This window comes from Mobula hypostoma, chromosome 9 (assembly GCF_963921235.1).
Source record: "Mobula hypostoma chromosome 9, sMobHyp1.1, whole genome shotgun sequence".
In the NCBI taxonomy this organism is placed as follows: domain Eukaryota; kingdom Metazoa; phylum Chordata; class Chondrichthyes; order Myliobatiformes; family Myliobatidae; genus Mobula; species Mobula hypostoma.
This window is the reverse complement of record NC_086105.1, coordinates 86,483,320-86,507,991: the sequence shown is the minus strand read 5'-3', so window position 1 is coordinate 86,507,991 and position 24,672 is coordinate 86,483,320. Positions and strand designations below refer to the sequence as shown.

Sequence of the window (24,672 nt, the reverse complement as noted above, 5' to 3'; positions counted from 1 at the left end):
CTATTCAATTTTAACCTTTTACCATTAATTAATCAGATTAAACAACTGATTACTAAGTGGTCCCCATTTATTGGCCAAATCAATGCTATTAAAATGATTATTTTACCTAAATTTTTATATTTATTTCAAACGATACCAATTTTTATTCCTAAATCCTTTTTTGATACTATTGATTCTAAAATTTCCTCTTATATATGGCAAAATAAAAATTTCAGATTAAGTAAAAAATACTTACAGAAATCTAAGAAAGTGGGTGGTTTGGCATTGCCTAACCTAAGATTTTATTACTGGGCAATTAATATTTGATATTTAATATTTTGGACGCAAGATTGGAATATAACTCCAAGCCCATATTGGGTAAACCTTGAAAGCCACTCTGTACAAAGGTTTTCTTTAGCTTCCATTTTAGGAACTTCACTTCCTTTTGTACTATCTAAATTGAATAAACAAATGTTTAACCCTATAGTTAAACATACATTGCGAATATGGTTTCAATTTCGTAAATTTTTTGGCCTGAATGAATTTATGTTATCAAGTCCTATTATATCTAATTCCTTTTTTCAACCCTCGGTAATGGACCAAGCCTTTTTGATATGGAAAACAAAAGGTATAATATGTTTTCGTGATTTATTTCTGGATAACTGTTTTATGTCTTTTGAGCAGTTACCTAAGAAATTTGATTTGCCTAGATCCCATTTTTTTTATATATTTACAAATAAGAAATTTTTTAAATACTACGTTGCCTACCTTTCCCACTTCAAATCCTACCGGCATTATTGATAAAATTTTAGGTTTAAATCCTTTTCAGAAGAGATTAATAGCAATTATTTATGATATAATTATGAAATCACAGCCAGGTATATCTGATAAAATTAAAAACGAATGGGAAAAGGAGCTTCAACTTTGTCTACCTATAGAGAAATGGGATAAACATCTTCAATTAGTTAGTACTTCTTCTATATGTGCTAAGCATACATTAATACAATTTAAAGTAGTACACAGAGCCCATATGTCCAAAGATAAACTAGCTCGTTTTTATTCCCATATAAACCCTACTTGTGATAGATGTCGCTCTGAGGTGGCTTCTTTAACTCATATGTTTTGGTCCTGTCCTCTTTAGGAAAAATATTGGAAAGATATTTTTTATATTATTTCAACAGTTCTATGTTTTGATTTTAAACCCCATCCTATTACGGCAATTTTTGGATTGCCAATGGTAGAACATAGATCTTTGTCTTCTTCAACCTTTTCTGATCATAGCATTTGTTACTTTAATGGCTAGAAGATCTATTTTGTTGAACTTGAATGAAATCAATCCTCCTACTACATTCCAATGGTTTTCTCAAACTATATTAAGCTTAAATTTAGAAAAAATTTGAAGTGATATTTTTGACCCTTCGGTTAAATTTGAAGAAACTTGGAAACCTTTTATGCAACATTTTCATATGATGTAATCTGACCTTTCCGAATCTTTTTTTTTAACTTAAATTATATGAATAGAGGAGCAGAGTTGACGACATTACTGAATGTGTCTGATTCAAGATATTGGTCTAGCTCTTTTTTGTTCTGTTTTTTGGGGGGATTTTTTTCTTTTTCTTTTGGGGATTTTTTTTGTTTATATATATATTTTTTTCTTTTTATTTCTTTTTTATGACTAATTTCATTATGAGTTTTGAAGTCTATTATACCTATGTTACTTAAAATCCTTTTTGTATATGCTGATTAAGATTATTCCAATCTCTTTGTACCAACTTTGTTATTGAGTTTATAATTTTGAAAATTAATAAAAAGATTTAAAAAGAAAAGAGAATGGATACAGCAGGAAACTGGCACAGCCTGAGAAGAAAGGTGGAACATTAAGAAGAAAGTGTTAGATGCAAAGTCAACACCATTTAAGGTGACAACTTCAACCAACGTACACTGAAACTCAGAAGAAAGTGAAGAGACTTGTAAGAAAGGGTAAGAGAGTCTACATGGAAGACCTTGCAGAGGAGGCCAAAAAAGAGCCAATCAAGGTGACCAGGGAAATATATACAAGATTTCAAAGTTGGTATGCAGAAAGTTCCAGTCCAGATCCAGTGGTCCCATGAGAGATAAGAACGGTCTTCCTTTGACAACCGAGAAAGAGCAAGAAGCACGATGGACGGAGTATTTTGGAGAATGACTGAACAGGCCACCACTGGGGGAAGATCCTGACTTACAAGAGGCAGCAGAGGACCTTGACATCAACACAGATCCACCCAAGAAGGATCCCTTCCAAAATTGTCCAGCCCATCCAGAGTTTTTATGTGAACTTCACCTGCACAGTTTGGCACATCCACTTTGAGCTTTGAAGTAAAGAGAGGAGTCAGACAAGGCTGTATGATGTTGGAAATATTGTTTAACCTGGTGATTGACTGGATTATGGGCCAAATGGCTTTATTCTGCTCTGAAACAAGAGAAAATCTGTGGATGCTGGAAATCTGAGCAACACGCACAAAATGCTGGAGGAATTCTGCAGGCCAGGCAGCATCTATGGAAAAGGTACAGTTGACGTTTTGGGCTGAAACCCTTCATGCACTTTTTTTTTCATAGATGCTGCCTGGCCTGCTGAGTTCCTCCAACATTTTGTGTGTGTGACTCTAATTTGGTTCCTATATCTTATGGTCTTATGACACAAACAATGAAAGATAAACATAGAAAATAGGTGCAGGAGTAGGCCATTCGGCCCTTCGAGCCTGCACTGCCATTTATTATGATCATGGCTGATCATCCAACTCAGAACCCCGCCCCAGCCTTCCCTCCATACCCCCTGATCCCCGTAGCCACAAGGGCCATATCTAACTCCCTCTTAAATATAGCCAATGAACTGGCCTCAACTGTTTCCTGTGGCAGAGAATTCTACAGATTCACCACTCTCTGTGTGAAGAAGTTTTTCCTAATCTCGGTCCTAAAAGTCTTCCCCTTTATCCTCAAACTGTGGCCCCCTGTTCTGGACTTCCCCAACATTGGGAACAATCTTCCTGCATCTAGCCTGTCCAATCCCTTTAGGATTTTATACGTTTCAATCAGATCCCCCCTCAATCTTCTAAATTCAAACGAGTACAAGCCCAGTTCATCCAGTCTTTCTTCATATGAAAGTCCTGCCATCCCAGGAATCAATCTGGTGAACCTTCTTTGTACTCCCTCTATGGCAAGGATGTCTTTCCTCAGATTAGGGGACCAAAACTGCACACAATACTCCAGGTGTGGTCTCACCAAGGCCTTGTACAACTGCAGTAGTACCTCCCTGCTCCTATACTCAAATCCTCTCGCTATAAATACCAGCATACCATTCGCCTTTTTCACCGCCTGCTGTACCTGCATGCCCACTTTCAATGACTGGTGTATAATGACACCCAGGTCTCGTTGCACCTCCCCTTTTCCTAATCAGCCACCATTCAGATAATAATCTGTTTTCCTATTTTTGCCACCAAAGTGGATAACTTCACATTTATCCACATTAAACTGCATCTGCCATGAATTTGCCCACTCACCCAACCTATCCAAGTCACTCTGCATCCTCTTAGCATCCTCCTCACAGCTAACACTGCCACCCAGCTTCGTGTCATCCGCAAACTTGGAGATGCTGCATTTAATTCCCTCATCCAAGTCATTAATATATATTGTAAACAACTGGGGTCCCAGCACTGAGCCTTGCGGTACCCCACTAGTCACCGCCTGCCATTCTGAAAAGGTCCCGTTTATTCCCACTCTTTGCTTCCTGTCTGCTAACCAATTCTCCATCCACATCAATACCTTACCCCCAATACCGTGTGCTTTAAGTTTGCACACTAATCTCCTGTGTGGGACCTTGTCAAAAGCCTTTTGAAAATCCAAATATACCACATCCACTGGTTCTCCCCTATCCACTCTCCTAGTTACATCCTCAAAAAATTCTATGAGATTCGTCAGACATGATTTTCCTTTCACAAATCCATGCTGACTTTGTCCGATGATTTCACCGCTTTCCAAATGTGCTGTTATCACATCTTTGATAACTGACTCCAGCAGTTTCCCCACCACCGACGTTAGGCTAACCGGTCTATAATTCCCTGGTTTCTCTCTCCCTCCTTTTTTAAAAAGTGGGGTTACATTAGTCACCCTCCAATCCTCAGGAACTAGTCCAGAATCTAAAGAGTTTTGAAAAATTATCACTAATGCATCCACTATTTCTTGGGCTACTTCCTTAAGCACTCTAGGATGCAGATCATCTGGCCCTGGGGATTTATCTGCCTTCAATCCCTTCAATTTACCTAACACCACTTCCCTACTAACATGTATTTCGCACAGTTCCTCCATCTCACTGGACCCTCTGTCCCTTACTATTTCTGGAAGATTACTTATGTCCTCCTTAGTGAAGACAGAACCAAAGTAATTATTCAATTGGTCTGCCATGTCCTTGCTCCCCATAATCAATTCACCTGTTTCTGTCTGTAGGGGACCTACATTTGTCTTTACCAGTCTTTTCCTTTTTACATATCTATAAAAGCTTTTACAGTCAGTTTTTATGTTCCCTGCCAGTTTTCTCTCATAATCTTTTTTCCCCTTCCTAATTAAGCCCTTTGTCCTCCTCTGCTGAACTCTGAATTTCTCCCAGTCCTCAGGTGAGCCACTTTCTCTGGCTAATTTGTATGCTTCTTTTTTGGAATTGATACTATCCCTAATTTCTCTTGTCAGCCACGGGTGCACTACCTTCCTTGATTTATTCTTTTGCCAAACTGGGATGAAGAGGGGCATTAGGTGGACTGTTCTCTACTTTAGAAGATTTGGCAGATGACTTCACATACACACCAGCACATGCAAGAGTAAACTCAGTGACTACGTACAGCTTGTACCCAGTCAGCCAGAAAAAGACTGAGACCATGACCCTCAGTGTAGAGCATGGAGGATTGGAATATTGTAAATGTCATTCCACTCTTTAAGCAGGGAGGAGGCAAAAGACAGGAAATTATAGGCCAGTTAGCTTCATGTCAGTGGTTGGCAAGATGTTAAGAATCCATTATTGAGGATAAGGTTTCAAGATACTTAGACGCACAAGATACAATAGGCTGATGTCAGCATAGCTTCCTTAAAGGGAAATCTTCCTTGATAAATCTGCTGGAATTCTTTGTGGAAATAACAGGCATAATAGACAAGGGAGAGACAATGGCTATTGTTTACTTAGATTTTCAGAAGCCTTTGAAAAGGTGCCACATACGAGGATGCTAAACAAGATTCCATTATATTACAGGGAAGATACTTGTGTGGATAGAAAATTGTCTGAATGGTAGGAGACAAAGAGTGAGAATAAAGTGGGCCTTTTCTGGTTGGCTGCCTGTGACTAGTGCTGTTCTGCAGGGGTTGGTGTTGGGGTCAATTCTTTTCATTTTATATAGTATGTCAATGATTTGTATTGATGGCTTTGTGGCCAAGTTTTCAAAAGATACAAACATAGGTGAAGGGGCAGTTAGTGCTGTAGAAGCAGTGAGTCTGCTGAAGTAGTTGGATAAATTAGGAGAATAGAACATAGAAACATAGAAAACCTACAGCACAATACAGGCCCTTCGGCCCACTAAGCTGTGCCGAACGTTTCCTTACTTTAGAAATTACCTAGGTTTACCCATAGCCCTCTATTTTTCTAAGCTCCATGTACCTATCCAGGAGTCTCTTACAAGACCCTATCATATTCACCTCCATCACCGCCGCCGGCAGCATATTCCACACACTCACCACTCTCTGTATAAAAAAAAATTACCCGTGACATCTCCTCTGTACCTACTTCCAAGCAACTTAAAAATATGCCCTCTCGTGCTAGCCATTTCAGCCCTGGGAAAAAGCCTCTGACTATCCACACGATCAATGCCTCTCATCATCTTATACACCTCTATCAGGTCACCTCTCATCCTCTGTCGCTCCAAGGAGAAAAGGCCGAGTTCACTCAACCTATTCTGATAAGGCATGATCCCCAATCCAGGCAACATCCTTGTAGATCCCCTCTGTACCCTCTCTATGGTTTCCACATCCTTCCTGTAGTGAGGCGACCAGAATTGAGCACGGTACTCCAAGTGGGGTCTGACCAGGGTCCTATATAGCTGCAACATTACCTCTTGGCTCTTAAACTCAATCCCACGATTGATGAAGGCCAATGCACTGTATGCCTTCTTAACCACAGAGTCAACCTGTGTAGCAGCTTTGAGTGTCTTATGGACTCGGACCCCAAGATCCTGCTGATCCTCCTAACTGCCAAGAGTCTTACCATTAATACTATATTCTGCTATCATATTTGACCTACCAAAATGAACCACTTCCCACTTATCTGGATTGAACTCCATCTGCCACTTCTCAGCCCAGTTTGGCATCCTATCAATGTACCGCTGTAACCTCTGACAGCCCTCCACACTGTCCACAACACCCCCAACCTTTGTGTGATCAGCAAATTTACTATCCCATCCCTCCACTTCCTCATCCAGGTCATTTATAAAAATCACAAAGAGTAGGGGTCCCAGAACAGATCCCTGAGGCACACCACTGGTCACCAGCTCCATGCAGAATATTACCAAGTACAAACACTCTTTGCCTTCTGTGGGCAAGCCAGTTCTGGATTCTCAAAGCAATGTTGTCTTGGATCCCATGCCTCCTTACTTTCTCAATAAGCCTTGCATGGGATACCTTGCTAAAATCCATATACACTACATTCACGGCTCAAACTTCATCAATGTGCTTAGTGACATCCTCAAAAAATTCAGTCAGGCTCATAAGGCACGACCTGCCTTTGACAAAGCCATGTTGACTATTCCTAACCATATTAAGCCTCTCCAAATGTTCATAAATCCTGCCTCTCAGGATCTTTTCCATCAACTTACCAACCACTGAAGTAAGACTCACTGGTCTATAATTTCCTGGACTATCCCTACTCCCTTTCTTGAATAAGGGAACAACATCCGTAACCCTCCAATCCTCTGGAACTTCTCCCCTCTTCATTGATCATCGCCAGAGGCTCAGCAATCTCCTCCCGCACTTCCCACTGTAGCCTGGGGTACATCTCATCCAGTCCCGGTGACTTATCCAACTTGATGCTTTCCAAAAGTCCAGCACATCCTCTTCCTTAATATCTACAAGCTCAAGCTTTTCAGTCCATTGCAAGTCATCCCTACAATCGCCAAGATCCTTTTCCGTAGTGAATACTGAAGCAAAGTATTCATTAAATACCTCTGCTATCTCTTCCAGTTCCATACACACTTTTCCTCTGTCACATTTGATTGGTCCTATTCTCTCACATCTCATCCTCTTGCTCTTCACATACTTGTAGAATGCCTTGGGGTTTTCCTTAATCCTGTCCGCCAAGGCCTTCTCATGGCCCCTTCTGGCTCTCCTAATTTCATTCTTAAGCTCCTTCCTGCTAGCCTTATAATCTTCTAGATCTCTATCAAAACCTAGGTTTTTGAACCTTCCATAAGCTCTTCTTTTCTTCTTGACTAGATTTACAACAGCGTTTCTACACCGTGGTTCCTGTAACCCTACCATCCTTTCCCTGTCACATTGGAATGTACCTCTGCAGAACCCCACGCAAATAGCCCATGAACATTTGCCACATTTCTTCCGTACGTTTCCCTGAGAACATCTGTTTCCAATTTATGCTTCCAAGTTCCTGCCTGATAGCCTCATATTTCCCCTTACTCCAATTAAACGTTTCCCTAACTTGTCTGTTCTATCCCTCTCCAATGCTATGATAGAGGAGATAGAATTGTGATCACTATCTCCAAAATTGCCTCCCACTGAGAGACCTGACACCTGACCAGGTTCATTTCCCAATACCAGATCAAGTACAGCCTCTCCTCTTGTAGGCTTATCTACATATTGTGTCAAGAAACCTTTCTGAACATACCTAACAAACTACACCCCATCTAAACCCCTCACTCTAGGGAAATGCCAATCAATATTTGGGAAATTAAAATCTTCCACCACAACAACCCTGTTATTATTACTCCTTTCCAGAATCTGTCTCCCTATCTGCTCCTCAAAGTCCCTGTTTCTGTTGGGTAGTTTATAAAAAACACCCAGTAGAGTTATTGACCCCTTCCTATTCCTAAATTCTACCCACAGAGACTCCGTAGACAATCCCTCCATGACTTCCTCCTTTTCTGCAGCTGTGACACTATCTCTGATCAACAGTGCTACACCCCCCACCTCTTTTGCCTCTCTCGCTGTCCTTTCTGAAACATCTAAATGGGCAAAGAAATGGCAGACAGAATACTGTGTAAGGAAGTGTATGGTCATGCACTTTGGCAGAAGAATGAAGGCATAGATTATGCAGTGATGCTCTTTACTGTGCATCTGCAGAAGGTCATGAGTATTGACGTGCATAGACCAGCTCTCTTCAGCCTCCTCAGAAAGTAGAGGCATTGGTGAGCTTTCTTGATTGTGCAGGATGTGTTCTGGGACCACAAGAAGTTATGTGAGATGTACATTGAGGTCTTGGTTGGATTGTTCTTTGTCTGGAACTTCCCCCTTGACCTTACTGCCATGGGTGATCCTACCAGGAGCTAAGGGCCATATGGCAAAACTCCAGACAGCATCGGCCAGCATCTCAGAAACTCAGAAGCCTTTCAACCACGGTATGGTGAAGTTCCTTGGAGAAGATTAAGATGTAGGTTCTGTAGATCAGCATAGAAACAAGCCTTTTGACTGTTGTGTGTGTCTAACAAGGATTATTGGAAGAATGCTGGCATATTTTATTAGGGAAGTGCTGTAAGGTTAACATGATTAATCAGAATCAGTATGATTATATGAAAATAATTTTGTGTTTAATGTTATATTTCTGTGAAGGGGTAACCAGCATTTAGAGGATCTGGTGGATGCACAGAATTTCTGAAAGACATTTGATTAGATGCCACCTAAAACATTATGCATGGTAAGAAAGGATTTAAGAGATTATGTTACGTTTAATATGTATGTTAGTTAACAGTCAAGTAACAAAAATGAGTTATACAGCTCTCGTTACATGCACGTGCAGTTCAACTCTTTGAGTGATTATGCAGAAAGTTTGAAGTTAATAACTCATCTCCTTCACCTTAGGCCACGAACCTATCAATCACCCCTGCTTGTGGACCATTTTCTGGAGGTCTAAGATGCCGACTTCTACAAAGAAGGGATTCATATGCTCCACAACCGCTGGACTAAGTGTGTAAATGTAGGAGGGGACTATGTTAAAAAATAAATGTGCTAGGTTTTCTAAAATGGACTCCTTCTACCTTAGGCCACAAACTTATCAATCATCCCTCGTATTACACATTGGTGTCCAGTTACTGCAATTAATTAAGAGGGCAAATGATATGCTGGCTTTTTATTGCAAAAGCATGGAATATAAAATTAAGGAAGTCGTACTGAAACTTAATGAGATCACACCCAGAGCACCAACAGTTTTGGTCTCCATATTTAAGGAAGGAAATATTTGCCCTAGAGGTGGTGAAGATTAACCAGATTAAATCATTGTCTTCAGATGGGCGTTTAGAAAACTGAGAAGTGATTGCATAAAAGGCCTTGAAGGATTTGACAGAGTAGATGCTGAGAGGACAATTCCCCTTCTGTAGAGATCTAGAACTAGGAGGCATGGTGAAGAAATCACCCATTTCTGACAGAGATGAGAAGAAAGTTCTTCTGCGAGGGCTGTGAACTTGTGGATTTCTCTAACCCAGAGACTTGTGCCTACTGAGTCATTAAATATTTTCATAGCTGTGAAGGATGGAACTTTGTTCTGTAGGCACATGTTCAAGTTTAATTGTTATTCAAACATACACATGAATATGATCAAACAAACCACATTTCTCCAGGGTCAAGGTTCAAAACGCAGTACCCACAGCACACACCACATATAGTTATAATAACAGAAAAATATACAGTCACCAAAAACCTATATAGCCCAAATCCCTGAGTGGCAAGACTGATGTTGTTATGGTCCAGTTTGCTTTCCACTAGTGACAACTAGAGGGCAGCACCGAATGAACACTGGAGGGGGCCGGGGGCCAGCCCCACCCAGTACAAATTCCAGTGAACCCACTGCTCTCTCCTACACCACCTCTAATGTCCCCTATCCTGGGTGGCTGCAGCAGGCAACTCCGCAACATGAGGCTTGGTCCATGTAACAACTGAGGCGATGCAGTTCCCCTGCCATTGGTCTTGCCAATGGAACAGTAATTGGACTTGCAATATTCTACATTACCAATGTCCAACAGAGTCTTATGATTGCAATAAAAATGCCCAAGACAAACATTTCCACCTTTTGTTGGACTGAACAATGACACAACACAATATGCAACAAGTCCAGCTCCATTGCTATTGGGCAACTCGCTGATGGGGTGCACCGATAGAACTTGATGCTCTAATGTCCAGCAGTGTTTTGCGATTGTATAAAAGAACAATTACACCTTTGGTTGAACCCAAGAAAGGCCATGTACTGCACCTTCTCACCCTATAATTGAGGCCAAAGGTGAGGTCAGTGGATTAGGCTTGAGGGACTCTTTGGCACATTACTGTTTTTGTTTCTTGTTTCAATGTAATTACCTGCCAGCTTCTGAATTCCTCAGGTTATAGCCCAATCTGTTCGATTGTTCACAGACCTTCATCATAGTGAACCCTCACTTGCACCTGCACCACATCTAAGGCAGCTAGATTCTAGTTGTGGTCTCTAGTTGATGCCTTGTGAGTTTTTTTTAACTTTTCTACTCCATCCCTCTTTCCATAAAGACCAACGTTTACCTCCTTAATTCTTTCTTTATATGTGATTTCCTTTCATAAAGTCTGTAAGGGAAATGGGAAGAAGCCAAAATAAGGTGGGGGAAGGGGAAGAAGTACAAGCTGGTAGGTGATAGATGAAACCAGCCAAGAGGGCAGATAATTGGGTGGGTGGTGCAGGGGGACAAAATGAGAAGGGGATAGGTGGAAGACGTAAAGGAGAAGGAATGTGAAAGGAGAGGACAGTGGATCATCGGAGAAGGGGAAAGAGGAGGGGCACCAGAGAGAGATGATGAGCAGGTGAGAAGGGGTAAGAGGGGAGCCAGAATACGAAATGGAAAAAGGGAAGGGGAAAGGGGAGAAATTACCAGATGTTAACATATAGATACATAGAATAGTAAAACACAGTACAGGCCTTTCGGCCCACATTGTTGTGCTGACCCTTAAAACCTGCCTCCCATTTAACCCCGCACCTTAAATTACTCCATATACCTGTCTAGTAGTCTCTTAAACTTCACTAGTGTATCTGCCTCCACCACTGACTCAGGCAGTGCATTCCACGCATCAACACTCTCTGAGTAAAAAACCTTCCTCTAACATCCCCCTTGAATTTCCCACCCCTTACCCTAAAGCCATGTCCCCTTGTATTGAGCAGTGGTGCCCTGGGAAAGAGGCACTGGCTATCCACTCTATCTATTCCTCTTTATATCTTGTACACCTCTATCATGTCTCCTCTCATCCTCCTTCTCTCCAAAGAGTAAAGCCCTAGCTCCCTTAATCTCTGATCATAATTCATACTCTCTAAACCAGGCAGCATCCTGGTAAATCTCCTCTGTACCCTTTCCAATCCATCCACATCCTTCCTATAGTGAAGCAACCAGAACTGGACACAGTACTCCAAGTGTGACCTAACTAGAGTTTTATAGAGCTGCATCATTACCTCGCGACTCTTAAACTCTATCCCTTGACTTATGAAAGCTAACACCCCATAAGCTTTCTTAACTACCTTATCTACCTGTGAGGCAACTTTCAGGGATCTGTGGACATGTACCCCCAGATCCCTCTGCTCCTCCACACTACCAAGTATCCTGCCATTTACTTTGTACTCTGCCTTCGAGTATGTCATCCAAAGTGTACCACCTCACACTTCTCCGGGTTGAACTCCATCTGCCACTTCTCAGCCCACTTCTGTAACCTATCAATGTCTCTCTGCAATCTTCGACAATCTCGACACTATCCACAACACCACCAACCTTTGTGTCGTCTGCAAACTTGCCAACCCACCCTTCTACCCCCACATCCAGGTCGTTAATAAAAATCACGAAAAGTAGAGGTCCCAGAACTTATCCTTGTAGGACACCACTGGTCACAATCCTCCAATCTGAATGTACTCCCTCCACCATGACCCTCTGCCTTCTGCAGGCAAGCCAGTTCTGAATCCACCTGGCCAAACTTCCCTGGATCCTATGCCTTTTGATTTTCTGAATAAGCCTACCGCATGGAATCTTGTCAAATGCCTTACTAAAATCCGTATAGATCACATCCACTGCACTACCCTCATCTATATGCCTGGTCACCTCCTCAAAGACCTCTATCAGGCTTGTTAGACACGACCTGCCCTTCACAAAGCCATGCTGACTGTCCCTGATCAGACCATGATTCTCTAAATGCCCATAGATCCTATCTCTAAGAATGTTTTCCAACAGCTTTCCCACCACAGACGTAAGGCTCACTGGTCTATAATTACCCGGACTATCCCTACTACCTTTTTTGAACAAGGGGCCAACATTCGCCTCCCTCCAATCCTCCGGTACCATTCCCGTAGACAACGAGGACATAAAGATCCTAGCCAGAGGCTCAGCAATCTCTTCCCTCGCCTCGTGAAGCATCAGTTAAGAGACATTAATGTTTATACCATCAGGTTGGAGGCTACTCAGGCAGAATAGCAGGTCATAAACACACGAAAATTTGCAGATGCTGGAAATCCAAAGTAACACACACAAAACAATGGAGGAATTCAGCAGGTCAGGCAGCATCTATGAAAATGAATAAACGGTCAATGTTTCGGGCCGAAGACCCTTCATTCCTCCAACCTGAGAGTTTCTCATTGTGACCATACAGGAGGACATGGACTAATACAACAGAATAAGAATAGGAAATAGAATTGAAATTTCCCGGTGGCCACCCATTTCAATTTTGAAGAACCTGGGCAATTCAGGAAGATCAAAACCATTGCATCCGTTATACTGCTTTAAATTCCTAGTAAACAGGCCAGCATATCCATTGACATTTTGGTCCCATTAATTTTTCCAGTACCAATTCAACTATTTGCTTTAAGATTGCTACTGTCAATAGAGCCTTTGATTTCCATAGTTTTCAGTTTCATTCTTTGCAGTCTATATAGAGCATAGAACAGTACAGCACAGGAACAGGTTATTTGGCCCACAGTGTGCCAAACCAGCTAAAAAGTAAATCAAAAACACCCAAACGCTGTCCTTCCATCTTCCTCACATTCATGTGCCATCTAAATGGCTCTTAAGTTTTTCTAATGTATTTGCTTCTACCGCCATGCCAGGCAGCGCATTCCAGGCATCCATGATTCTGAGTAAAAAACTTACTCCTCACATCCCCCCCGAACCTACCTCCTCTCACCTTCAAGCCATATCCTCTGGTATTAGATGCTTCAACCTGGGAAACAAATACCCTTTGTCCACTCCATGCCTCACATAATCTTATAAACATCTATCAGGTCTCTCCTTAGCCTCCACGCTGCAGAGAAAACCCACGTTTATCCAGCCTGTCATGACAGCACATGCCCTCTAAACCAGGCAGCATCCTGTAAACCTCATCTGCATCCTCAACATCCTTCCCATAGTGAGGCAACCAGAACTGTGTGCAACACCCCAGATGGTAAACCTCATCTGCATCCTCTCCAAAGCCTCAACATTCTTCCTATAATGGGGCAACCAGAACCGTACACAAAATTGTTTGTTTCTACCATTTCCTTTTTCCTTGATATAGTTGGAATAAAAAATACAATGAGATAGCAGTGAGAAGTGGAATGTACTGATTTGATGTTGTGATGATAGCTTTATTTTGAAGCAAAAAAGACCACTTGACATTACAGTGGAGGAGTGAAACTGGTGGTCCAAATAGTAATAGAACACTAAAGCACAGAAACATGCTATTTGGCCCATCTAGTCCATGCCAAAATATTCATTCATGATTCAGAAACTGGGCAGAGATTAAAGACAAAGGATGCACTTACCAGTATACTTGAGAAGAATTAGATTGTACAAACCCCATTTCCAGAAAAGTTGGGATATTTTCCAAAATGTAATAAAAACAAAAATCTGTGATATGTTAATTCACGTGAACCTTTTTTTAACTGACAGAAGTACAAAGAAAAGATTTTCAATAGTTTTACTGACCAACTTAATTGTATTTTGTAAACATACACAAATTTAGAATTTGATGGCTGCAACACACTCAACAAAAGTTGGGACAGAGGCATGTTTACCATTGTGTTACATCACCTTTCCTTTTAATAACACTTTTTAATCATTTTGGAACTGAGGATACTAATTGTAGTAGATTTGCAATTGGAAATTTTGTCCATTCTTGCTTGATATAAGACTTCAGCTGCTCAACAGTCCGTGGTCTCTGTTGTCTGATTCTCCTCTTCATGATGCACCATACATTTTCAACAGGAGATAGATCTGGACTGGCAGCAGGCCAGTCAAGCACACGCACTCTGTGTCTACAAAGCCACGCTGTTGTAGCCCGTGCAGAATGTGGTCTGGCATTGTCCTGCTGAAATAAGCATGGATGTCCCAGGAAGAGACGTCACCTTGATGGCAACATATGTCTCTCCAAAATCCTAATATACGCCTCAGAATCAATGGTACCTTCACATACATGCAACTCACCCATGCCGTGGGCACTGATGCACCCCCATACCATCACAGATGCTGGCTTTTGCACCTTTTGCTGATAACAATCTGGATGGTTGTTTTCATCTTTGGCACGGAGAACTCGACGCCCATTTTTTCCGAAAACTAGCTGAAATGTGGACTCATCTGACCACAGCACACGGTTCCACAGTCTTTCGGTCCATCTGAGATGAGCTCTGGCCCAGAGAACTCGCCAGCGTTTCTGCATGGAGTTGATGTATGGCTTCCTCCTTGCGTAATACAGTTTCAAGTTGCATTTCTGGATGCAGTGACGGACTGTGTTGAGTGACAATGGTTTTCCCAAGTACTCCCAAGCCCAGGTGGCTATAATTGTCACAGTAGCATGACGGTTTCTTAAGCAGTGCCGCCTGAGGGCTCGAAGATCACACGCATTCAACAGTGGTTTCCGACCTTGCCCTTTATGCACTGAGATGTCTCTGAATTCTCTGAATCTTTTCACAATATTATGTACTGTAGATGTTGAAAGACCTAAATTCTCTGCAATCTTGCATTGAGAAATGTTCCTTTTGAACTGACTAACAATTCTCTCACAAATTTTGGCACAAAGGGGTGAGCCACGACCCATCCTTGCTTGCAAAGACTGAGCCTTTGATGGACGCTACTTTTATACCCAGTCATGATACCTCACCTGCTACCAATTAGCCTGCTTAATGTGGAGTCTTCCAAACCGGTGTTACTTGAATATTCTGTGCACTTTTCAATCTTATTTTAACTCTGTCCCAACTTTTGTTGAGTGTGTTGCGGCCATCAAATTCTAAATTTGTGTATATTTACAAAATACAATTAAGTTGGTCAGTAAAACTATTGAAAATCTTTTCTTTGTACTTTTGTCAGTTAAATAAAGGTTCACGTGAATTAACATATCACAGATTTTTGTTTTTATTGCATTTTGGAAAATATCCCAACTTTTCTGGAAATGGGGTTTGTACAATATCCTACATCTGGCCACGGTGCACTAGTTCCTGGATGGTTTGACAGAACAGCAGTATTTAGCAGGTTTTACCTTATTCTAACCAACAGAGGAAGTAACTGATGGGGCAAGGCACTCTACAGCAGGCTTTATTCTATATCTAACCAGTGCTGTACAGACCAAATGTGCTTGCTGGATTGGGAACAAAGTGTAGCATTTAGCATAAAGCTATTACAACTCCAATGTCCTGGGTTCATTAGATCAACGGAACGAAGAACATCATCCTCGACCTCGAGGGATAGCCACGATGACCTGGGATCAATTCCCACCACTGACAATGTGTTCGTACGTCCTCCCTGTGACAGTGTTGGTTTCTTCCCACATTCCAAAGACCTATGGGTTAGTAGGTTAATTGGTCCCATGGGTGTGATTGGGAAGCATGGGTTCATTCATCCAGAAGAGTCTGTTAGTGTGCTATATCTCTAAATTAAAAACATAAATAAAAGATATCAAAGTTGCATTGCATTTCAATAGAATTGTTTTTACTGTCAAGTGTATCAGTCTTTTATATATATAGTGATTGACAAAATAATAAGGGGGCAAAAGTCCTTTCCTGTAATATTCTAGTCTGGTAGTGTTCTGGAATGATGATAGTATTTGATGGGAGTAGATATGTATTTATTTATATGTATTTAGTATTTACTCATGTGCATTGTGAAAAGTAAATGCTCCTGCAGTTATTAACCGTAGGTTTCTGATAGTTCATGTAAGCTTATGAGCCATTTTAGAAATGCAGGCAAGGCTGCCCTTTATCACCACTACTTTTCACACTAGTGATCGAGCCATTGGCTGAGGCTATTCGGCGAGACTCCAAAATATCTGCTCCAAACATAGGACTAAAGTCACATAAAATTACATTGTATGCAGATGATGTTCTAATTTTCTTATCAAACCCTGCTATGTCAGCGCACCACCTTATACAATGCATCAATTTATTTAGCGCCTTTTCAGGTTATAAAATCAACTTTACTAAATCAGAGGCTATGCCTCTGGGGAATCTGCAGCAGGTACCTGACACTCAGGGTGTTTTCCCCTTTAAATGATTACAGACAGGTTTTGTTTACCTAGGGATATTCATCACACCTACAGTTGATCAATTGTTCAAAGCTAACTTTACACAGTTATTTGACAAAATCAAACAGGATCTTGAGCGATGGAGCATTCTTCCCATTTCTTGGCTTGGCCGAATATCCCTGCTCAAAATGAACATTCTTCCTCGTCTGCTCTACCCAATACGAATGATTCCAGTCATTTTCACCCAACAAACACTTAAAAGAATGGCTAGTTTGGTTCTTTCATTTGGAACAAAAAAGACCCTCTATTAAAAGGTCCAATTTACAGCTTCCCAGTAGTTTAGGGGGTCTGGATTTTCCAGACATTAAAAAAATCAATTAAGTTCCTTTTTATCTTATGCGGTTGACTGGGTTTGCAGGGACCCTTCCTCAATTTGGCTAGACGTTGAAGCTTCACAAGCAAAATGCCCTCTTATTAATTTGCTTTTCCTCTATAAGATGAAATTAGTTAAGGAATATTGTGACAATCCAATAATAAATAATACAGTCAGGGCTTCGAGGGCGGTGCGACAAATTGAGGGCAACGCAGCAAAAATATCACCCTTCACTCCAATATCCGGCAGTCCAGATTTTCAGCCTGGCATAATGGATCCTGGATTTAAACTTTGAATTTCTAAGGGTATTTTCCACCTAGGAGACTTGTTTGATGAAGGAACGATTATGTCTTTTAGTCAAATAGTACAGAAATTCAACATAACCAGCAAGGATCTTTTTCGTTTTTTTCAGATAAGAGATTATATACAGAAAAAAAACATCATTGTTAACTAATTTCTATAGTTTTGACATAGAAGAGAATGTTTCGTTCTAAGGGTGAAGTCTCCATCAGTACTTTTAACAGCATCCTGCGGGAATGTTCTTGTGGAGAGGCTGAGCAACTGGGAAGGGTCTGGGAGGAAGAGCTGGGAGCAGAAATTACAGCTGAAACATGGGAAGACGTCTGTGATAATGCAAAGAAAATTTCAGTTTGTAATAGAACTAAAGCATTGCAACTCAAAATTCTACATAGAGCCCATCTGACTCCAGATCGTCTCTCGAAATTTAAGATGGGGGTTTCTCCAATGTGGTCTAAATATTGCAATACTGGAACTTTCACCCTCTGTTTTTGGATGTCCCAAACTTCAGGCATACTGGAGTGATATTTTGGGTGAAATGGAAAAGACTTTTGAAGATGGAGCTTGAACTGGACCCAGTGTCTTTTCTCTTAAGCCTACTCAGCAGTCGTATTATTAGTGCACATCAAAAAAAAATTTTAATATCCTGACTTTTTGTGCGAGGAAGAACATTTTACTTTGTTGGATATCCGATAAGGTCCCTGGACTTTTTGATTGGTGTAAATTAATCATGGAATACATTCCTTTGGACTTTTTAACATGTATGGTACACTCAAAAACAAATAGTTTTCATAAAACATGGCAACCTTTTCTACAATTGTAGATGTAAACCTGTCTGCTATACTAATAAGGGCTTTTGTATAGGATGTGGTGGTGATGTCTGTACTTTGATGGAAGTGTTCTGATAGCTGATATCCGTGAGGGGAAGAAATGTAAATGTACCTGGAAATTGGAAGTTTTGTTTTGCTGAGCAAAAATAAATAAATAAGTAAAAAGAGAAATGCAGGCAAGGAATTGGTATCCAGCCTTGGACAGAAGCCCAAATTTTGCCAGATCTGCCAAGGTCACTGGAGACAGACTTGAAGAGCTGAAGCTTCTGCTGCTATTTCAGGGTTGACTTTATTTAGAATTGAAGATAATCCCTCACTGAACATGTAATAAAGTGCAGCCACAATGGTTAATGTGATGTTCATTCCATGGATTTCTACTTCTGGAAGCAAACACATAGCACAGCATTGTGATGGCACAGAAATATTTTATTTTCAACTGATAAGATACAGAAAGACCAGCATTTCTGTACCCTAGCGAACAGAACTGGTGATCTCCTTATTTTGTTCTATAACCAAATCAAACACAACTACAAAGCTTGGCAGTTAGAAGTCTGTTTTCACATTCATAACAAAAATAGAACAATCTTTATAGGCAATCACTTAAACTATGAACAAAGCTAACATTTGTTTTTGTACTTGAGTTTTAATTGATTGTACAGTACATCGCTGCAGGCCCTGAGCTGTCATTCAAGTCCTGGGAATAGGTCAGCCACACTATTCACATAGTAAGTTGGGACCAACTTGTGCCGTTCTGGGGAATTACTTTCCTGATGGGCCCTCACTTCTTCCAGGGTGGAAACCCCAGTTAGGGCCAGAATGGTGCGGAGGCCACAACTAGTGCCCATGAGAACGTCAGTATCCAGCCGGTCTCCCACCATCACCGTCCTGCTTGGGTCAATACCATTCTCTTTCATCAAACACTTGAACATAAAATCATTGGGCTTGCCGATGACGTAAGCAGTGCGTTTTGATGCTGCCTCAACTGCCTTTACCAAGCATCCTGTCCCTGTGGATGAAGGAAAACAGTTCAGGGATATAACTGCATCACAGCACCGATAGGCAAGAGTCTAAACTCAAACAGTTGCGGCTGAAGCTGCATTTCAAGGTGGCTTAAGACATTCCAATTGCTCCAAGCCTCAGGAATTATTAACACAAGTAAGACCATCACATCTCTCAATACATCATTGTTTCCAAAATAAAGTAATTCACAATATTTCTCAGAATGCCCATGCCAGGGTTTTGGTGAGAGATGCTGTTGTCCACTAGTGACAATGTTTTCACATTACTTTGGGGAAATGGTATGCCTCAATTCTGATCTGGATTGACTGTATTTCAGAGCCAGGACAGTGTGTGACTTGCAAAGGTCCACACAGGTGGACAATGAGTCTTTTTACACTTGGCCTTCTTAGTGAGAGAATTAATGTATTTGGAAGTTGACCTTGAAGCTTAGGTATGCTACAATGATACCAAATATTGCAATAGTGGTGGAGGGAAGGAATGTTTAGTTGAGAGATTACTTTGGACTTTTAAAATCATTTTTTGAAAAGAAAACAGCATTTATCTCATCTTCCTTACTGCTTTCAACAAAGTGAATCATCTTTTTGAACTAGTATAGTCCTTCTGCTGAATGTACTTGTACAGAATTTCTGAAGGCAGTTTCAAGATTTCAACCCAGTAATAAAGGATGTTTGGCTGTTTGATCTGAACAGGAATCTGTAGGTAGAGTTCCCCTACACTCTTGGGACAAGAGCGTTGTCAAGATGAATAGCTGCAGTGAACTTTGTAGATGATTTTGAACTTCTTGAGAATTGTCGGAGTTTCACTCAGTCAAACAAGTGTATTTTGTTACATGCCTAATTTGCCTTAAGAATCATGGCAAGTCTTTGGATATCCAGGGTCTGTGCTATTTAAGTCATTGCTTTTGTGTGTCTTTCTAGCTAATACATACAATTATTGGAAGGCCCAGATAGAGTGGACATGATACAGATGTTTCCATTAGTGGGAGAGTCTAGGACCAGAGGACACAGCCCTAGAATAGAAGAAAGTCCCTTTAGAATAGAGATAAGGAAGAATTTCTTTAACCAGATGGTGGTGAATCTGTGAATTCTTTGCCACAGGCAGCTGTGGAGACCAAGTCATTGGGTATGTTTAAACCAGAAGCTGATAGGCTCCTGACCACTTAGTGTGTCAATGGTTACAGGGAAAAGGTCAGAGAATGGGATTGAGAAAGAAAATGAATCAGCCATGCTTGAATGGCAGAGTAAATTCGACGCTTAATTTTGCGCCGATGTCAGATGGCCTTATAGTGATACAAACCCAATTATGCAGTGATGGTACTTCATGGAGAAAATGGTTTGATTTTTTCCTTAATGATATTGTCTGTCAGATTGAATGAACTTCAATTATCAGCTAATCAAACGTTGTCAAGTCTGACATCATTGCCCTAGCAGTTGCAAGTAAAAAGGACCGAGGAAAATTATCTACAGGCTTCCATCACTTTATGATTCAAATAAAGACATTGATATAGCAGTTGATGGATTCTGGCTGGTATACTACCCCTACAGTGACATCTGAAAACTAAAATCATTCTACTGTAAAAGACGCAAAATAAAACCATGATCACAGCAAATAGCTATGCTGTTGCAATTGACTCATTTCCCCAAGGGCATTTTCTGACCAAGGACAGCGCTTAAAATTTTTAAAAAATCTCACATCAGATTATCACACAAAAAAAGAGAAAAACTGCAGATGCTGGAAATCCGCGCAACACACACAAAATGCTGGAGGAACTCAGCAGGTCAGGAAAAGAGTAAATAGTCGACGTTTCGGGCCGAGACCCCTCCAGAATTTCGTGTGTTGCTCTCATGAGATTATGACCAAAGCAGCAAAATTAATCAATACCTCATTTACATTTACTACAACAGAGTAGGAAAGAAGAATGTTAGACCTGCTTCCTCGGCCGTACTGCCCCCATCTTACCCGGAATCCCGCCGCCCTCCAAAGGCAGCAGGGTGTCAGTGTTGGTGGCTAGGAAGATGCAGGCGGGATCCTGCAGGTAGCGGGAGGCCCGGCACAGCTTTGTGTACGTGAAATGTTCGTCGAAGCCAATGAGCACTGCGGCCACAGTGGGGTCGAGGGGCTCGGTCGCCATTGCCTGCACAAGCCCAGGACCAGGGCCCGAGTCGGAGCAGGCGATGTTCTGGGCCTGCAGTTCCCCGCGCAGGGCCGCGCCGCCGATCAGATAGACGGAGCCGCTGAGTTTGGCCTCCTGGCGCAGGTACAAGGCAGCACAAGGCGCAGTGCCGAATACTTGTTCGCAGTGCGCTTGGAAACCCAGGCGCTGGAGCTTCTCCACGTACATCTCTCGGCTCTTGGTGCTGTTGTTCGTCAGGAAGAAGACCAGCTTTCCCCGCTCTTGCAGCCTGTTTACCAGCGCCGCCGCGCCGGGGATCATGCTGTCCCCTTTCCACAGCACCCCGTCGCAGTCGAACAGCAGCGCGTCCACCGAGTCCAGAACCTGCGAGCACAGATCCCCGGTCAAACGAGTACAGCTGGTGGCCATAGTGAGAGACTGCGGCGGCGGAACGCGGAACGCGGAACCGGCATGACCACCGCAAACCCCGCCCCGGCCCGGCCCCCGGGTGGAAAAGCCGCAGAGCACGCCCTACGTGACCCAGCTTTCCCAGTGACCAGGCTCCGAACACTCTCTGCAATCGCCCTAGCCGCTCCCGTTCCGGATCTTGAGCTTTCTCGGTAGTTTGTGCACACAGCCAGCCCTCCTGATTCTACAGCATCCATACAGCACGTTTTCCAAGTTCATACAAATCACTCCGGTCTCTTACTCCGCTAAACTAATCATCACTCAACTTTTTAAAGATCATACCTACATGAGATTCTGCAAACGCGAAAATCTGCAGATGCTGGAAATCCGAGCAACACAGAAAAAGCTGGAGGAACTCAGCAGGCCAGGCAGCCTCATTTCCATAGACTCTGCAAATCTTGTCAGTTGTTTGAACTTTGAAAGGTCTCATCCGAAAACTAGCTGAGTTTTTCTGCTATCTTGTGTTGTTGCTCAGGGCCTGCAGAACCCCTTGTGTTTTTAAAGACCGTATCATCTTTGCTGGCCATTCAGTCCAACCCTGTCGGTGTGTATACCACAAGGGTCCAAATGCACACCCGTCTGATTGATGAACTCATGCTTGACAAATTGGCAGACGTGCAGACGGCAAATGGAGCGCTGACCCTTATTTCTAGGGGGTTTGAGTGTAACTGTAGCAAAGTCTTACTGCAACATAGATCATATTTAGAGTACTGTGAATAATTTTTGAGCGAGTTAAGGTACGATTCTTTGGATGTGGTTGACTGCGATGATTCTGGGTATGAAGGGAAAGGTAAAGTAGGCTGGGAGCCTAGTCACTGGAGATTAGAAGAATGCGAGATGATTTTATTGAAATATATTACTTAGGGAACATATACTGCACTTGTGAGCCTTCTCTCTTGCATATGCAAGAATTTACAAATCTCTGTAGTCCTCATATATGCTCGTATGTAATTTATAGATAGATACAATTTTGATTTATAATGGAATCAGGTGTTATAGGGAAAGTGAGAAGTGTCAGATTGGCTGTGAACCTATTGAACACTTGGGAAGGCTCTGTGATGGATACTCACCTCTTGGTTGTTGGCTAACCTCACTTTCTAAACACATCATCTGCCACAATTAAGATCAAAAGCAGATGTAAATAAACTTCCAACTAACAGTTTGTTTAGTTTCTGGTCATAAGAGGAAGTCAGTTTCAGTTTTTAAAATGTATAAGTGGAAAGCAGTGATCAGCTTGAAATTAAAACAAAGTATTGTTCCCAGACAGCTTTGCAAACAAGTTATCTCCATATAGCAGACTATTTTATAGTTGTAAAGTTTAGGTACTCAAGGAAGCTAGCTTCGCAGCATTAAGTAGAGGAAGCTAAGATCTGTGTCTCCAATTTACTTTTAGACCTGCTTGTATCAAAAGGATATCTGTTGAAAATCTCATATGCAGGCGAAGTATTCCAAGTGGTAGGAAAAAGGTATAAATGTAGGAGCTGTTCAGGTGTCTTAGGAAAGAGGTAAAGAACATCAAGAAACGTGGAACTAAACAAGAATCTATCCCTCTAGTTTCAATTTCTGTGACAGACGACTCATTTGTCTGCATAAATTGTATGTCTTTTTAGTTTATAGGAATTGTACATGTGTTTTAGAATTCTTTTGTGTTTGAGAAATCCTTTACTCATTGTGGTTTGCACTTTAGCAATGGTTTATGATTTGGAAATGTTTAAGACAGAAATCCTCTGAGTTTTAAATGTGTTGTTTGGATTTAAATGTGCACCACTGAAAATAAATGAATTTTGTTTAAACGGCTTTGTTAGGTGGAAATTTTTTCTCCTTCGTAGGGAGAGGGAACCCATCGTTTGAATAGGCAGATGGTCTCGCTGTGGAGAATAAACAGGGAAGTGAACTAGTCTTTGAAGATTGGGTAGTTACAGTAAAATCTCTCCATTTTACCTCTTGAGGTGCAGATCGTATTTATGCAGTTCGATTTGTATAAACATCACTTCCTTTTCGTAAACTTTTTAACATCTTTTTCTGCTCAGGATTTCAATTTATAGCATACACGGTAGAAAGACATCCATCTCCATCCACTCTTTATTTGCCCTGGAAACAACATTACCTTTTTAACAAAGTTTTCTCATTTAAAAACCCTGAAGAAAGCCCCCGGCTCACGTGATTTTTGAGGAAGTGTTTAACACCTTGCCTAGCTTTGTACACAATGCATTGCAAGGGCAGTAGACTCCCCTTAGTGAGAGTACTTGTGGCTAGTTATATCCAATAGAGTTTAAGGTCATTGTTTGGGTTTAGAACTTTGGTCAGCAAACCCAATACCGTCACAGCTCAAGGAGCTAAATGGCTTAATCCTACAACATACATCAGAGTTGCTGGTGAACGCAGCAGGCCAAGCAGCATCTATAGGAAGAGGCGCAGTCGACGTTTCAGGCCGAGACCCTTCGTCAGGACTAGAATTCCTGTTGTTTGGGCTTAATCCTACTCCAACTTTTATCTAAGAACACAGATCAATGTTTTAAAAAACTGTTTAGTAGGCTTCCCTTATATGTTACAATTTTTATTTGAATCATCAATTTCACCAACCCCAGTACAAAGATTCAAGGTTGTTTAGTCATAGTCATACTTTATTGATCCTGGGGGAAATTGGTTTTCGTTACAGTTGCACCATAAATAATTAAATAGTATTAAAACCATAAATAGTTAAATAGTAATATGTAAATTATGCCAGAAATAAGTCCAGGACCAGCCTATTGGCTCAGGCTGTCTGACCCTCCAAGGGAGGAGTTGTAAAGTTTGATGACCACAGGCAAGAATGACTTCCTATGATGCTCTGTGTTTCATCTCGGTGGAATGAGTCTCTGGCTGAATGTACTCCTGTGCCC

At 41.5% G+C, this 24,672-nt stretch overlaps 1 protein-coding gene and 1 long non-coding RNA gene across 3 annotated transcripts in view; one reads left to right on the top strand and one right to left on the bottom strand.

The window, feature by feature from the left end:
• LOC134351296 (uncharacterized) overlaps nt 1-9,211 on the top strand; it is a 33,185-nt gene extending 23,974 nt beyond the window's left edge. For both annotated transcript variants that reach the window (XR_010019123.1, XR_010019122.1), the window contains exons 2-3: nt 8,827-8,911; nt 9,076-9,211. This is a non-coding gene — a long non-coding RNA (uncharacterized LOC134351296). The remainder of the gene's footprint in view (nt 1-8,826; nt 8,912-9,075) is intronic.
• Nucleotides 9,212-18,603: 9,392 nt separating this feature from the next.
• pgp (phosphoglycolate phosphatase) lies at nt 18,604-22,368 on the bottom strand. The gene is made up of 2 exons (XM_063057358.1): nt 21,169-22,368; nt 18,604-19,195 (listed from the first exon to the last, which is right to left on the bottom strand). The coding sequence occupies exons 1-2, from the start codon at nt 21,749-21,751 to the stop codon at nt 18,873-18,875; spliced, it is 906 nt and encodes a 301-aa protein (XP_062913428.1). The 5' UTR covers nt 21,752-22,368; the 3' UTR covers nt 18,604-18,872.
• Between the last annotated feature and the right edge of the window lie 2,304 nt (nt 22,369-24,672).

What these genes read in the sequence shown, in the direction of transcription:
- pgp (XM_063057358.1), bottom strand. Translation starts at nt 21,751, where the DNA reads ATGGCCACCAGCTGTACTCGTTTGACCGGGGATCTGTGCTCGCAGGTT. An exon ending in GGAGGGCGGCGGGATTCCGG is followed by an intron (nt 19,196 to 21,168) that starts GTAAGATGGGGG and finishes CTTCATCCACAG; the next exon opens with GGACAGGATGCTTGGTAAAG.